The following is a 17,462-nucleotide window of genomic DNA, read 5'->3' on the forward strand; positions in this document are numbered from 1 at the left end:
CGAGAGGGAGGAGAGACAAGAAAATGGAGCGAGGGGAGGAGAAGTGAGGCAGGAGAGGGATGAGGTGAGGATGTGGAGGAAGTGTGAGAGACAGTGGGAGGACAGAGACAGATGAAAGGATGAGAGAAGAGCTTCACATGATGTTGATGTATTGTCATGCTCCTTGGAATCACATTAGACACTCGGTGGTTTAATTTGCCATCAAATAAACACACATGCACACGCAAAATCTGTCTATCCAATACACTCTCCTGTCTCTTCACCAGGGGTCTAGTCTTAAGTACCTTAACCCAGAACAAAGCGCCTGCCATGTCCAATTAGTCAACTGTTACACACACACACACACACACGCACACACACTGCAGACAGCAGATGAAAGCAATCAAGATCCCCTCAATGAAACCATAAGAGCAGTTAATCATGTTGGTCTCGCTTAATCTTCGACAATGCAACAAGAAACTAATCACTTTTTTGAGTTTGTCGAGTCTGCTATTATCAAACAACATTTAATGATAAAGAACACCAAAAGCAACAAAACTGATGGCAGGATAAATGATGCACGCAGTTTCAGGACTGCAGCTAATGATCAGTTTTATTTTTTTTTGTGTTTTGTTATTTTCCAATTAGCTGGTTAATCTATAAAATGTCCCCTCAGAATTTTCTGGCACATAGCTGCAAGAAGCTGCAAATCCTCACTTTTGAAAGGAGGAACCAGTGAACATTTTTGCTTGATGATCTTCGTCTTTTTAATGACATTGTCAGCTATTGCTTTTTCTGTCTCTGAACCACGCAGAGGCTGATCGCATTTCCGTCACATTTTCCAAACCAATTATGGAAATAGTCAGACTCGTGTTGTGATCAGGATAATTCATATATGGTTTGCATTCACTTCTGCAATGATTTGCTCCCAAGTGGTGTAAAGAGGAGGATAGTGTGAGAAAGATACGAGATACTACAAGATATAGTGATGGAGACAAATAATGATGAATTTTAGTCCCAGTGTGGATACATGTGAGTATGTTCTTATGAATTCAGAGTTTGCTTGTTGCTGTAAGTGCTGGTGTTTATCTCATCAGGCCACTTTGAATCTCTCTCTCTCTCTGCCTCTCTGCCTGTCTGCCTCCAGGTTCACACCTGAGATGCTGTGTGTTGATATATTGGAAACTAATTTGGTTTAACTTAAGCTTTCCAAAATAATTAAAAAAACAACACCAACAAACAAATCAGCCCAAGAACTATATGAATAAATGCTGAGATAATGTCTGAACCAAAGCAAATGTTGAAACGGGGTCTGCAGCATTATTATTCAGTAATAATTTAAGACAAGAGGAATTAATATTTAAAAATGTGATTATTACAGCTGATTGATTTAACAGTCAGACTGAAGTGATTTGTCATGGAAGAGAGTCGCTGGTTTTCTGAACTGCAGCATCATTTAAATATTCTTTAATTTGAATGTAAGTGTAGACATGTGTTTAACATGTTGATTTTGAGATTTTGAGGGAAAAAGTCACCTCCCACTTTGTGCAGTTTGTGATATCGTTAAAAGGGTGCATCACATTGAAGGTAAATAAGCCCAGTCCATCTGTTTTGTATTTCTTATGCATCTAAAAAATTTTTTGTCAGCAGAGAAGAGTCAGAAACATTACAGCCTTTCCATGTGGCTTTGCTCTCTCCAATATGGTGCCCTTTTTTATCTGCACTTCAAACCCATTTCTGAGTCCATATTTCCAGTCTCTCTATTCATAACCACGGACACAGATACTGTCTGTTCTTTATGTATGTCTGATTGCATCTCGGCTTGCTACTGACTGGCATATCCAGCTTATTATGAAGTAAATTAGACTGGGTGTTGGGGTTAATAGATAAAATGTGCACATGAAATAGAGTGGACAGTCACATAACAAATGTTTTGGATTTGTGTTCAGGTAAAAGATTTTTATGTTGCAGCTGCAGTAAATGACAGACCAGATTACGTGACTCTTTCACCACTGTTTATTTCAGTCCTTTCAGCGCGGCAGCCTGCCTTTAATGGATTCACTCCACCTTGCAGTGATGCACATTGTATCATGGCTCTATAGTGCTTGACATCCTAAGAATGCGTTTATGCTAAGACGAAATGCAGCACTTGGGATTCAAAGCTCAGCTGTGGACTTTATATTTCCTTTCAGACATCACAGCCTTCAGTTCTCTTTTCAGAACTCCTACATTTTTCAACATGTTGGAAAATAATGTCACCTAAGAACCTTTTAAGTTGTTCTTTCTAACAAATTGAACCATGGCTATGTAACAGCTGATAACTTTTAACTTAAGGAAACCTTTAATGCAAAATATGTAAGCTTTACTTTGAGAGAAATCTGCAATCTGGGTCATAAATATGTTGCTTAACCTGTTGTAATTGACATTATTTGATGGGTTGTCCTTAAAATCCTTAAAATTCATGCTGCTATTTAACAAACTTATAATATAAGCACAGACTGCAGTGATGGACTGTTATAGTGTCTCACACCACTCATGTTCTTTATCTCTGTTCCAGCCCAGACACCATCGCTACCTGTTGGTACATCCTGCTCTCTGGATCGGTCTTCGTCAAGGAGCACATGTACCTGGCAAGGTGCTGGTATGTAACAGTCACCAACACACACACACACATTAGTACAGGCAAACATGGAGAAACCAAGAGAACAGCATCACATTGGGGTGTGTCAAGAAGGTGTCATGTATCGTGAGCGGAGGTGGCATTTGTCTGACATTACACGTGACGCCGCCACCCTATCTTGTCATCTTGTCAAGTGGAGTGTGTACTTGCATTTGTGTGTGTGTGTGTGTGTGTTTCTGTCTGTCTGTCTCTCTGCCTGTTCATCTGAAACATGAAAAGGGACACAGCGTGTCACGAAGCTGTAAGCAAGGCCTAAAAAGGCTTTAAGGGAAAAGTGTCTGTGTACTGTATATACCTGCTCACATACTCACATGTGTATATCACTGTGTGTGTATTCCCATGTTGAGCTGCATAGAACAGATTTCTTATCTCACGTGGATCCTTCCCTCCTTCAGCTTGTTTTATTTTTGACTGAGGCAAAAGAGGTTCTGTGCCTCAAAAGTGAACTAGTGAACCTTGAAGAGATCATTTAATTTAAGTTAATCGGTGAGATCTACGTGTTGGCTAAGGTTTGATACGAACTTGATTGATGATGATTTGATTGTTTTGTTTGTCATATTGAACTGCAAGACTTACAGAGCAGTCAGGTAGATTTTTAAAGCAGACCACCTCATCTGTTACATGAGTGTAAGCCGAACAATTCTTTTACTATTTTACATACCAGCAAATACTGAATAACACAACCCAACACGGCAGCCCTGTGATAAATGCTGCATTTTTGAAGATTGTTGTTATCATGTCATGTTCAGAGGCTGTTATACTATTATGAATCTGAATCCAGCTGCTGGTTAGCATAGCCTTAGCATAAAGACTGGAGACGTGGGGAAAACAGCTGGCCTTGCCCTGTCACAGCACCTCAAATGCTCACTAAGTAATGTCTTGTTTTTTATTTCGCACAAATAATTAAGCGTAAAACTAATGAACGCTGTGCTTTTACAAGATGTCTGAGACTATTTAAGGGCATGACTCCATCTGGTCATTTTGGAGGATGTGGTTGTTCTGCATAAGACTAAAATGTATAATATGCTGTCTATTATGGGCAAATATGTGAAACACAAGCGGATGGACGAGGGTATAATGTGTTGCATGAATTTTGAGGTCTTATGTCAATCAGGCTTTATAATTTAGAATTATTAGTTGGCTGTTTGACTTGAAGGCTAAAAGCTCAGAAAGCTTGCTGATGTTGGGGATTTAAAGATATTTTTTTTCAACATGTGACAGTGAAGAAACTTTGTGCAGTCATTGAGGTCTGGGTGGAGATTGATCTGGAACGTGATGTGATCTGATAAACCTACATCATGAGAACATATCAGATCCCCCCTCCTCACATGGCCAAAAAAGATGCTTTTGAGAACCTTTTCAACCTGTTTAAACAGTGGAATTGATTGTAATAGAGGAAACTGAGACAGAAATTTCTCGACATCTCCCCTCTGTTCCATGTTTATCTTCCCTCTGTTGTTATAGTTGGACTGAAACAGAAGCAACACTTGCCAGAAAGGGAAAGGAGGGTGCAAGTACCTGCCTTTCAGTAATGTCTAAATCAGAAAATTATGAGCTTCTTACTGAGAGCCTCCCCCGTTAAAGGGCGTTGGTCTTGAATTGAGAACGATGGTTAATGTATGGTCTCACATGCCAGCAAACGTTCATATTAGCAGGACTCCTACCAGTCATGGATTTTCTGGTAGAGGAAGCAGTTTTTAGTGGGTTGTGTCCCAAAGAGGAATAGTCAGTTTACCAAATTCCTTGGGGATATAAGTGAAAGTCAGGGAAAATTGTGGACCATTTTGTACAGAACTCTACTGTATCATTGCACAGAAATAAACATGCATCTGCTTAAACATTAATGGCGTCCTCCTCTGTCGAGCCGGAACAGTAGCTAACGTAATTAGCTTAGCTAGCTAGCCTCTCATTTATGAGTAGAAGCACACTGCCCACTGCACAGGAATACAAAAAGAAAACTCTTTCTACGTGGGGCTGCTCAGAATAAGATCTGTGAATTATCTTGAGTAACTGGGTCAAAGATTTTTGGAAAGCAGTACTGCTGTTGAATTTTTCAAATGTATTTTTTTGGCCATTATATTTGATGGAAGGCAGATGTCTCTGCTGCCGATTTTTCTGAAACTTCCAAAAATTTTTGATTGCGGCCCCTTTAAAGCAACAATAGAGGCCGAGGTGTGCAGTGGAGAGTGACTTTACAGGTACGGCGTGGTGAAGAAACAGATAAACAGTAACTTGTGTGATAATATGGCAGTTTATCCAACAGCACCAACAACACAAAGCACAGACTGACTCCCAGTTATCAATAACCTCAGGGCGGCTAGGTTTGTGTGTGTGTGTGTGTGTGTTTGTGTGTGTGTCCATTCCAGTGTAGGTCAGTTGATAACAGTTAAGGGTGGAGTGGGGGAAGGTTGTTGCCCTGCAAATGACTGGAGGGTGTATGTATGTGTGTGTTGGGTGGCTTGGATAGGGTCACAAAGGGAGTTTGCGTGTGTAGGGGTGGTGTGTGTGTGTGTGTGTGTGTGTGTGTGTGTGTGTGTGTGTGTGTGTGTGTGTGTGTGTGTGTGTGTGGAATGCGGAACCCCTGGCAGAACAGTGGCTGGCCATGTGTTCCTTAGCAGCCTGCCTGCCTAGAGCCCAGAAGCACATCCAGGCAGGAAATGAGCAGGCTACACACACACACACACACACACACACACACACACACACACTCCCCCCTGGAGCCGACAGACAGACAGAACAGAACAGAGTAGAGCGGGAGGAAACACACACTCCTCCCTCAGTTTAAGACCGAAAGGCTTGACACTCACCTACTTCTGCTTTCTAAGGGAAACTTTTCACTTGTTTGCACGCTGGAGTATAAAACCAACACATTTGGATCTAAACCTGGACTACTGGAATATTGTACTCCCCCTCTCCTCATTGTGGATAATATGCTGGATATAATTTCACCCACAAGGAATTCAAAGAAGCGGACCCCCAAAATTCCTGTTCCCGGTTAGTGATCTTGAAGTTTTTGCTCATTTGGTTCTGTTAGTTAAGAGACAGTTGCTCTAATGTAACAGCAAATGCGGACTAATTCATTGAGCCTTTTCAAAACTCCCTCTCTCTTTCCCTCTACATTCTTCAACCCTGTGTGCTCCATTTCCTGCCTGCCATCATCTAACCAACTGGATAGCTTGAATTCCCTACGGCGCTGTGGCAGGATAGCTTACCACCGCTGGGCCCCACAGCTCTGAAAACTCCTGTGTGCCGTCTGTTTTTATCTACACCAATTATCTCAAAGAGAAACAGACGTCTTCACTTTACAGTAAAACATTAATAAAAAAGTCTAAAGTGAATGAGACCCTGAGACAATGAGAGAAATAGGAAATGATGTGGATCAAATCCTGATTTGGGTTATAACAATGCCAGAAATACATTCTGTGTGCGCGACCAAACTCTGTATGTGTTCTCAGTTATGTTATTCATGTTGGAATAAGGTTGGGATTCGACAGGCACTTCCATTTTTGTTTCATTTTTTGGTCATCAGTGACAAAAATGCAGCAAATACTTAAATTTGATAAGCTAAAACAAACAAACGTTTGACATTTTTGCTGCCAAAATGCCCAAAACGATTAACTGAATTATCAAAATAGTTAGTGATTGATTTACTTTTGATCGACTGATGGATTAATTGACTGATTGTTGCAGCTCAAGTGAAAAGGCAAGCTGTTCTTCATCAAGTGGTGACTCTTATGTAAAGAAATTAAGCTTTTGACACAAATCAAATTTTGAGCTCATAGCCCCATTGTTCTTTGACTTAAAACTTGACTTTAAAAAGTTTTTATTGCTTCTGGCCCTCCAACAGGTGATTACAGCAGTGATGGTTCTATAAAGGGATCCAAAAGGTTATGGATTTGATATAAACACGATGCTGTAGGGAGGATTATTATCATAGGCTGCAAATGTCTTTGAAACTTCACTTCCTTAAAGTCTCACAAGTAAAACATTCACAGTGCTGCTTAGTTTCTGTTTGTTCAGGGTTTCTGGGAACTTGCTGCTTTGAAGGAGAGTAAAGATTATGGCAAGATAATCTATGTTAACGTGCAGGGAATGTCTGCTCGGACAAGTGTGGATGGTTATCTCTCCGTCAGCTATGAGGAGACTTAAACCCACTGTGTTGGAATTTAAAGCAGTCGTCCATAGTGTTTTGCTCTCATATGCTTAACTGATCACCCTGTTGTTTTGCAAATGAATCGTAATGTTTCTGAATGATCCACTACGTCATTCCTCGGAGTCTGTCTGGCAGTGTTGTGAGTGTGTGTGTGTGTGTGTGTGTGTGTGTGTGTGTGTGTATGTGTGTGGTCCATCGGTAGAGCTGACTGCCGGCCAGCTCTCCAGTCTTCTTTAACTTGTGCATGAGTCAGAGCGATCAGTGTTAGCCAACCAAACACTAAAACTGAGGGGAAGAAGCCCGAACTGAGAAGTAGAATAATCAGTGTGTGTGTGTTTGTGTGTGTGTGTGTTAGACTGTGGTCTGCGGTTTTCTTTCTTTACTGTTGGTCATCATTGCCATGGAAACACTGTTGCCAAAATGGCCCTGGATTTCTGTTTGGGTTTGAGTTTTGACTGAAACTCCTCTCAAAACTTTCTCTTGACTAAAGTTACACTCTCAAAGGTTCCTGTGCAGCATCACACAAATTGCCATTTTGGTGGTCAAGCTCTCGCTGTTGGCCAGACACGAACCTTTCTGGAAGTGCAGACTTTTAGAGCAAGCAGACAGTTCAGTTGTATGAAGTTTTGCAGTCCAAGGCTGCATTCAGAGTAACATCTCGTTCATTTACATTACTTTGTAACTTGAACTCAACTTCTTTCTTTACTGGTCACCATGCGATGAAATAAAATAATTGCTGTCGTAATAAATTTCTGTAGATCCAAAATACATCAGCTGAAGCACCAAACCTGCCAGTAAGACAACCTCTTGCTTTGTTTTAATGCACTTTTTTTTGGTTTGAATGCCTGCAAAGTAGCTGCTCCTGAAACCTGTCCGTAAATGTGCTGCTGATTTTTCTGCATAATAGTGTCTATCACCTTTATGAAGCCACCCAGGAGGCAACAGGTGTAAAGCCAGCAGCTTACATGGCATCTTTCTCTTGTCAGTGTGTGTCCCCTAGCAGAGCATTTTAGAGCTCGACCTCACTTCCACTGCACTCCTGTCATTCTGTTCACAGCTGCACATGTATGTGTTTCTTGGTTGCACCAGAAGAATGATGAAAATATACTAAAACATAATCTGTCCGCTGTGATATAATGCGCAAACTCCAGTTTACATTTGTTGCCAAATCCAAAGCGTGTTTTACTCATATACATGTCCTCTGTTCTGATATTATTGTTTTATAGACTCTTCACTTTCATTAATATTACAGTTTCGTATTACTCTTGGTCACATCACTGTTTTTCCAGGCCTTTGACACAAGCCTAGGGTGTGTGCATGTATATATATATATATGTATATGTATATATGTCCGTGTGTGTGTGTGTGTGTGGGTGGGTGGGTGTGTGTGTGGGGCCTTAGTTTCTGTGCCGGCTGTCATGCTTTATTGCCCCGGGTGCTGCAGCTGTCACTGGACCAGGGCTGAACCTGTTCTCCCCTCTGCCAACAACTTGTTTCTGCAGGGAAAAAAAGGGGAGAGAAATCATCACCTGCTGAAATCCAGCACAGGCACAGTTTCAGTGCTGCGGGAAGACGTTTCCATTCCAAAGAAAGATGGCTTATTTGAAAAATAGCAATAGATCACCCGACAAATGCTGCCGTGAGAGCTGTAGATCACTTAAGGCTTTTAGTGAAGGTGAAGGGTCCCACATGTAATTGTTTTACTCATTTGAAATAGTAGGTTTCACATACTGTGCCGATGCCAAGGTGTGGTCTTAAAGAAAACGGATCCTGTGTTTTATTTTATTTTTTTGCTGTGTAATTTCAGGAAAGCATTAGAATGATGATTCCATCATCATTCATGTGATATTCTTGGGAAGTCTGAACTAAGGATGTGAGCGATTAGTTGATTAGGTAATTAAATGTTGCTTCACTCATTGTTCAGCACCAGAAATTCCAGTCTTTTTAGCTTTTTACTCTCTTGATAAGTTAAATTATATAATGAAATAATATACACAGAAATGCCATGTCTTCCTTTTCAGATTTATAAAACAGTGGTTGCATCTAAAACGTAATATATACAGCTATACACAACGGACTTTTCATGCACATTACAACCGCTATAGGAACTCCTGGGTAGATAAACTTGTAGGATAAACTCTCTACACCGAAGTCGTGATTCATGGTCAATATGTTTGTCTGTGTGTTTGACATGTTCATGAAACTCTAAGCCAACTTTTATTTGTCAGAGTAAATCTGTAGCCATAGTGCGGTTTTAGAGGTTTGTCTTGTTTCCTTTGTGAGACACAGATTCACACCAGCTGCCAACAGAGAGGTATCGGATCTCAGTCAGTCAGGGTGGCAGCATTAGCAGCATGGTGGGTACACACATGTGCGCACACACCCTCGCAAACTCAGAGTTGACTCAGTCTGTTGATTCTTCTGCTTCTGCGGGAACACAGTAGGTCAGAGAAAGGAGCAAACATGGGACACTGCGCTGAGATTTGTTTTCGTTTTTTTGTCCACCTACAAACACACACATATACAGTAGACACACAACCCTAGTTCTCTTCCAACTCCTCTATTAACATCTAACAGTATTTTCCCTTTATTTATCTCACGCAACCTGTCTTGCCACCCCGCACACACACACACACACACACACACCCAGAGACCCACACACAGTGAGGGTGAGGAGACAGGCTTGGCAGGCTTTACGCGGCGCTGACAGGGACCATGCGTCTCGCCTCAGTGGAGTGTGGAGAGATCTGTCAGGGTCGGGCTGACCTCCAGGCTAAGGGCTCTGAGAGAACTCTGAGCCCAGCAGACTGCATTCCTCCCTGGGAGCTCTCGAAACCACACCTGGGTGTTCATGTTCTGGCGGGAGCTACTGTGTATAAACTGTTAATGAATTTTGTTGTATTAATTCGCTCACCCACAGGGCTTTGTGATGCAGCAGTGTGTGTTGTTTCGTTGTTTTTCTGATCAAACCAGTTCAGAAAGCTTGGTCTGACAAAGAACACACAATTCTCGCGGCTGAGAAACAATTTGGGGAATTTTAATTGCTGGACCTGGTGTTGTATCCCATGTGTCCTCAGTGCCATGTCATTGACAGATGACAGTAAACCCCCCCAGCTCTGGGAATGCTTTCTGCAGCTGACACTGACCTCTGACCTGCACGTAGGGAGGAAGCAAAAGCAGAATTTCCTGAAAACATAAAATGAAATTTGATTAATTGATGCAGATAGCAAAAAAATAGCAGTGCATGCACGTTAAAAGCCTTTGCCTCATTTCAGTTGCTTGATTATTTTTTCCTCTCTCAGTGCTATACTAAAATAAGAAAATTCAATGCAAATGGATAATAGCTTTTACTGTCCCTGAATTCACCTGACTAATGCACGAAAAGCATTTAATATTTTGTAAACTTACTGAATAACTTGGTTTTCTGTAGAAACCCTGGTATGATCCTTTTAACCTTAACTGTGTTGGCAAAAAGCATTAAGGCTGTATCAGCAGAGATGAATGCTCTAAGGTGGACCTCTCTTTGACCTCATTTGGGGAATCTTCTGAACAGTCCGAACATGTGGATACATGGTGCATCTGAGTGCATGTTGGCAGCTAAGTGTCCAATAAATCCAGTCACAGCTAATGTGGTCCAAGTTAAACTGGAATTGGAGAAGATTCCAAAGATTAACAAAATCAGTGTAGTTTTTGTCCAGTGGCAGCTTTCTTCAACTGTGGATATCACAGAAATCAGTGTGACGCACCAAAGCTTTTATTTCTTATAACTGCTTCCTTATACTAGTTCATAGGATGTCTGTCTGTTTGAAGAATATATGCTCATCCAATTTAGACATAAAAAGACTTTCATCATTGTCTCCCTCATCAGAGCACATTATGAAGACAGGCTTTCATCTGAGCACTAAATCAAGAGGCTGAAATTGTGAGAATAGAGTCTGCGCCGGTGTGAAACTGTGATTAAGGATGTTATGAGATGAAAGTTTGCTTCTTTTTGGGCGCAGAGAGAGGAAGGGCCAACAGTAAGAAGAGGGAAGGAAAGGATGAAAGGGAATTCAAAATTAGATGAGGAGTGGGAGGAAGAAAACAGGAGAAAATAAAAAAAGAGAAGTAATTTTGACAGGAGGACGTGAGAAAAGAAGCAAAGGAAGAACAAGAGGATGGAGAAGCTTAATGAATGAAAGTGAATGGCGTGGTAGACATACGGTAGGTAGACGGTCAGCAGAAAAAAACAATGCCCTGGAGTCATGGACAACAAAGAAAGCTTAAAGGGAAGGAAATATTTAGAAATAGTGTGGGATGGACAAAGGAAAAAAGAAGCAGACAAAAGTTAAAGATGACTGTAAGTGGATGAGAGAAATAACTGAGGAAAGCAAAAATCTCCAGAGGGAAAGAGGGAGCAACTGTGCAAAGAAACCGTGTGAGAATGGAACCAGAGAGGAGATGTGAGAGTGAAAGTTGGCTGTTTCCCAGCTCAGCACGCTTCCATAATTAAAACCAGCCTCTCCTCAAGTCTTTAAACAATGCTGAGTCGCCACTTTAGCGTGCCAGAGGGCGGGAGACATGTTCACAGGCCTGTCTGCTCTCAGGGATCACCGCACACGGTGATTGAGCTGTATCGCACACACACACACACACACACTGACACACTTAGACATGCATGCGAAACAAAGAGACATGCACAACTAGCATATGCATAAACACAGACATGATATGTGCAAAGAAGTCTCCCAGCATTCAGACACTTTTTTCTTTTCGTACTCTCACATGTCGACAGACAGGCTGGAGAAGCACGTGCAGAGACTGCATGCAGTGTTGCATCCACAAGTCTCAAAATGAATTTTTCAATGATTCAGACGACATGAAGTTTTTGCCAACTTTCATAAATGTTGAGGGAGTTTTCATGGTAACAATGGAGTAAAGACATGAGGTTTGTATTTTAAGGTATTAGGTGTGCATGTACACAATGTCTCGAGTTATAAGGGTCAAGTTCAAAAGAAGTTGTTCTCGAGACGCAAGACATCGGAAATCAAAAGTGCTGTCGTTCTGGGCTGTTCACAAAAAAAGCCACAGTTAGTAGTGTGACAAACAAAGAGAGAAAGATAGAGGTGTCTCTTGTCCTTCAGAGATGGGCTGTAAAGAGAACTTTTTTTCTTAAAAAAAGGATTTTTCTCCGTCATCAAACACGTTCTCAGAGCGAACTAACAAATCATGCCGATTCTCCATGTGATGCGTTAGAGCACAGAGTACAGCCCACATGGTCGCACAGCAGCATCAGCTGCTCTCCTCCAGCCTGTCAGAGGACACAACAGCTGACTGGAGCTGAACCTGTGAGGCCTGTCAGACAAAGACTCGCACTGTGCAAAAAAGTGTTTACTGGTAACACGGTAGGTTCATCGTGACTGTGGCCAGACCAGAATGAGCCTTGTGAGTGAGGCAGCTTGACATTTTAAAAGCTCAGTGTGTTAAATTCACTGAGCAGTTTTACATGGTGACATCATCATCATCATCATCATCATTTTCCATTCTCTTTTGTGACACTGCACATGCTGCAAAAACCTTACCTTTGTGAATAGTTTAGTTTTTGTGAGTAGTTTTTGTTCCGTTTTATGTGTCATGTCTAAAACCCGTCCCTGTAACTCAAACAATGCGTGCAAGTTTGCTTAAAGCCAACTATAATGTCTGTGGTCAGTTGTATGTATCGATTTTAACGATGAATGTCAGCACCAGCTAGCTGCTAACAGGAGACTTGTATAAATGTATTAACTCCTGACATGTCTTACCAAGGATTATATTTATGTGGCGATCACAGCTGGTTATGTGCTCATTGCTTTTTTTAGCCTCTGCAGACTGTGCAGTTGCGTTGATGTGTCAACCGTGAAGGCTTATTGATCGACGCTCTTTTCTTTCGGTGGTCAGACCTTCACCACAAAGTTGTTGAGTCTACTTTGCTGCTCTAATACCAACAGACATATGTGTATGTTTCACAGCTAGTCTAAATGTTAAGTGTCTCTCACAGATAGGGAAGGTTTCGTAAAGTAAAAGAGAAGAAAGTTTTCTTCACTGCACCTTTAAAATGTACAGTTGAAACGGCTTGAAGGAACAAAGTTGAATGCGTGTTCACTGTCTTGTGTAATGAAAGTGATGTGAAGTCTGAACTGCACGTAGCTGTGAACCAGATGCAACACGAATCGCTTTTGTGTAACAGCAGCCCCAGCTTTGGCCCAAACATAACAAGCCAAGTGGTCTTTACCAAATGTTGATGTCTGAATCTAGAGACAATCTTCGGGTAAACAGACACTTATATGTTACGTGTTGCACCAAGCACATGTTGCTGTACTTCTCATGTGGTGTGAAGACATACTGTACATTATCTACAACAACCCCTTGGTACAATTTTACATTTAATTCTATGACATTTCAATTTTTATTTCATTCACTGATGTATGATGCTGTGGTTTGTCTGTGGGTGGGCGCATGTGATTGACTGCATCTGTTGCCACTGTCTGTTTGTTAGAATTGTCTTGTCTTAGCTTTTGGTTTGTTTCAGTTTTAACCCTCATTCTGTGTGTGTGTGTGTGTGTTTGCTCTCTCCACAGTTTTGGCAAGCAGCTGGGGGGCAGACGAGGCTGTGAATGCATCACATTGGAGCCGTCAGAAATGATTGTGGTGAGTAGAAACACGGCCTTCCTCTCTCTGTATCTGTCTTTGCCCTCCCCCAAAGTAACTCCCTTTTTATTCTTCTGTCTCCCCATCTCTGTCCTTTGATATCATCCCTTTTTTTCCATTTTTATTTGATGTCTGTGCCACCTTGCCCCCCCCCATGGGCTCTTCTCTTGTTCATCGTTTTTCTCCCTTTCTTTCATCAGTCCCCCTCTTCCTCCCTGTCTCCCCCATGTCTGTTCTTCCCCTCTGTCACCTCTCCCGTCTCTCTCTATGCGCCTCATCTCCATCCTCAAATTCAAATTCAAATGAGCTTCACTTGCAGGACGTGTTGCCAAACCACTTTCCATTAACAACATAAAACACCAAATGAAGCAATGTTCAAGCCCAGGAACATAAGAAAATAAAATCCAAGTACTCAAATGGGTTTAACCACGCGATATATATTTATATACTCTGCTGGCCCAAACATAAGACGATCGTTTTAAATGGAAATTATGTTTAGAAAGTGGGGATCTGAGGACTAGAAAGTTGCATATTCCCAACATCAGATATTCCTTTTAGGAGTAGCTGCTTAAAACCAGCTTCTATGTGATGCTTGAGATGCATGTCACCAGCTCTCTTATTTCCTATGTTTCACACATTGTAAGGAATGAAATGAAGGTGAAAAAAAGTGTACAGAGACTACAGAGAGTGTTTTATTATGGACTCTGTAGGGGCTGGCAAATTTCTTCAAGTCTGTTTATAGCGTGTCTTCTGGAGTTGGTGAGTTTCTGACTGCTCATGTTATTTGTTTTTTTGTCACAGAGAAAATTATTTCCTCATGCGTGGAAACGAGTGAAAAAGCATCTCTTTGTCTTTGTGCTGCGCTCAGAAAAGGGGGTCTCCGTTTAGCCAGTAAGATCTGTAACAGCTCATCCCTTAATATAGTGGTAGCTTTTGTGACAGGGTGCATAATGAAACTCTTGTCAAACCCACATTATTAGTCATAGTCGTGTTATGTCTTAAAACTTTCCTTTTCCAGTGTAGTTTTCATAGACCCATGGAGCTGCATGATTGCTGGTGAAACACTTTCTTAAACGTACAAGAATATCTGAAATAACTCCTTCGGTTTAAGTTTAGCCTGCCATACTTTGCATATACAAATGTCATGTGTTTCTGTCTGCCTCCACAAGGTCGCAGTGCTTCTATAAATGTCCTTCCTGCTCTCCTGAGTCTCTGTGTCTGAGGGACTAGAGGAATCAGGTGGGATAAGACAGGATAAGCAGCAGAAGTTTTGAAGCTGAGGTTTTACACAAAAAGCAGCAGGTCACAGCGGCTCCTGTGAAGTTACTGAACAGGAGATTTAAAACCCTGAACAGATTTGACCTTGTGTCCCCTTGAATCCTTGATCTGTAACAGCGAGGTCAAAGGGACTCTCAGATGTGACAGGAAATCCCCTGCAATGGTCTGCACAGAATTTTTAAGAAACCCTCATTTAGGATTTGTGTTACTGTGATTGTACAGAATTGCATAACCGTCATTACTGTAGCCCGAGGGAACAGTTATGAAACCTTATCATCCATCTAGTTTGTCCCTCTGTTCACTCAAAACTGAGGCAATAATATGCAAGATTTTCATGTGAATTCTTGTTACTTCTACCGCCATTTTGAGACATAATAATGACCTAACAAGTTTTGCTTTGAACTACTACTACTTCAGTGAGAAAAATAAAGTAACTCTCTGAAAAACTTTTTTTAATTTTAAAACTGATTGTATTAATTGACTGTTGAATTTTAGTTTTCAATTTGGGCATATTAGCATAGCTGAAAACGCTTTGTATGCAGAAGTATAAAGCATAACATATATAACATGGTGGGTTAAATGTTGTAGATACATGTTTTTTTTCTACACCCAGTTCTTGTATGAATTGACCAAACCAGATTTATGTTGATTAGGGAGCTTCCTCTAGGTGGATTTCGTGGCTTTTGGACAGAGACAGGTTAACTGTTTCTAATTTTTGTGCTAAGCTAATTTAGCAAGCTGCAGGCAGAAGGTCCATGTTTTGACCCATGAGACTGGTCTTGAGCCATTCATATAACTCTTGCCAAGAAAGAAGAAAAAGAAGCAGATTTAAAAAATGTCAAGCTTTTCCCTTAATCTCATACGTATGATTACATACATGCAATGAAAATATATTCTAAAACATCAGAATCAATCATTTTGTTATTCGATAATTAAGCTTGCAATGCTACCACACTTTTAACAAAACAATTTAACAGCGAATAGCAATTGTTGATCAGATAATCTCAGAGATCAAGCAGATGCAGCAGCTAATCTGAGGAACTAAGAGTCTCTTGCATGACTGCAACATTTAAAGAACTGTGACAACCAGATAAATTAGACTGATAACAGAGTGTGTGACAGAGTCACCGCATTTTTTTAAAGTTGTGTGACTTTGATGTATAAGAGCTGTAGATGTTGTAAGGTGTAATAGTAAAAACTGGACTAGTTGGAAGTCTTCTGTCTTTGTTTAAACATCATTAAATGTTATAAATACGGTTGGTGAAATCGCTTTGAATTAAATAATAAAAAATAATAAGACAAGTGACTCATGGAACAAACCTCGTATGTATTAAATCATCCACATTGTTCGTCATCCTGGAAGAGAGGAGAAAAATGTTGGAGGTGATGGAAGAGAGGAGCGAGTGTTAGATCAGCTGATCAGAGCCTGAAGGAGAAACATGAGGTGTTTTTCTACACACAAGGACATGTCTGTTTTTATTTCTAAGTATTTGCATTTTTGTGTCAGGATTTGGAAATGAAATTCTGTTATCTTGTTGTTGTAAATAGCCAAGAATATCCTTGTTTTGTCCACCTTTTAATGATCTGTAGCACAGCAGGATCTCGTGGGTGGGATCTGAAGTATCAGACAGAAGTAGGAAGTAAATGAAGTACAAAACACTAAGTCAGAGGCTGCTAGTACTTTAAAATCCAAGATACATGGATTCAGAAATAGGTTTAAATTTTCACGTGCAAGGAATTTGCCTTAGTGTTGTTGTATTTCAAATCTCAAATAGAAAATTACGTACAGTACTATAATAATAATACTAATAATGATAAGCTACATGTGGATGTTTCATAGACACTGTGGATTGGAATATGAAGCCATGTCCTTGTCTCAGGCCTTGTTGAACTTCATCAGATTTAATAATGACACCTTCCTCTCCATTCAAACATAAAGAATACAGAGTTGTAACATGGTCAGGTAAATATGTCATCTTTGCAATTGGCAGATTATGACTACCTCCTATCTGTTTAGACAGGTTTGTGTTGTACACAGAGCAAAAAAAAGATATTGCAGATGCCCCACAGTTATTCCAGTGCTGGGCTACTTTCTCACATGAGGCCCTGACAGCATCTAAGACTAATGCAAGGTGTTGTTCCCTGCCATAAGATATGAACAGAAAACCCCAAGAGCACATTTCAGCCTTTTATATAGGCCAGTTCAAGAAAGCCTCTTTGAGAAATGACATTGTGTTATAGAGACAAAAAGAAGCTCCCTCTGCAATACATTTTGTGACGGCGTACAGAAGTCTAGGACTTTTTCTTTATCGATTTTAGCCTCTGTTGTCAAGTCAAGACAATCTCAGATCAAGAGATTCACATGTTCTAACTTCCCAATGCTAAGGAGTGATTTCACCAGTTTTCATCTGTTAAGTGCAAATCTATTTTGTCTAGATAAAATAATATTCCACTTTTGCTGCAGTTGCCATTCAATCTACACCTGCTGAATGAAAGTATTTACATTTGCTGTCAGGTGTGACTTTCTCTAGTAAAAGTCCTTCTGATGTGCGGTAGTTGATGCAGGTTTAGGCTTCAGGCAGCAGCGACTTGCTCAGAATGAATAAGAGAAAGTGGTAGGTAGTCAGCTTGCATGGTAATAGACAAAGACAGACAAAGAAAACAGTAGCACATTTTTTTTCCGTGTTCCCAAAAAAGACGCCGTAG

The 17,462-nt window shown here is 40.8% G+C and overlaps 1 protein-coding gene across 3 annotated transcripts in view; it reads left to right on the top strand.

Moving 5' to 3' along the window:
- rapgef6 (Rap guanine nucleotide exchange factor (GEF) 6) overlaps positions 1 to 17,462 on the top strand; it is a 131,769-nt gene that overhangs the window by 29,460 nt on the left and 84,847 nt on the right. For 2 of the 3 annotated variants that reach the window (XM_046409892.1, XM_046409893.1), the window contains exons 4-5: positions 2,537 to 2,620; positions 13,409 to 13,478. In XM_046409892.1, the coding sequence (XP_046265848.1) occupies positions 2,537 to 2,620; positions 13,409 to 13,478 (154 nt within the window). Of the gene's footprint in view, positions 1 to 2,536; positions 2,621 to 5,383; positions 5,654 to 13,408; positions 13,479 to 17,462 lie in introns of those variants that run through there. The other variant, XM_046409894.1, reaches the window with a different exon arrangement.

The sequence above is a fragment of the Scatophagus argus genome, chromosome 14 (assembly GCF_020382885.2).
Source record: "Scatophagus argus isolate fScaArg1 chromosome 14, fScaArg1.pri, whole genome shotgun sequence".
Taxonomy (NCBI): domain Eukaryota; kingdom Metazoa; phylum Chordata; class Actinopteri; family Scatophagidae; genus Scatophagus; species Scatophagus argus.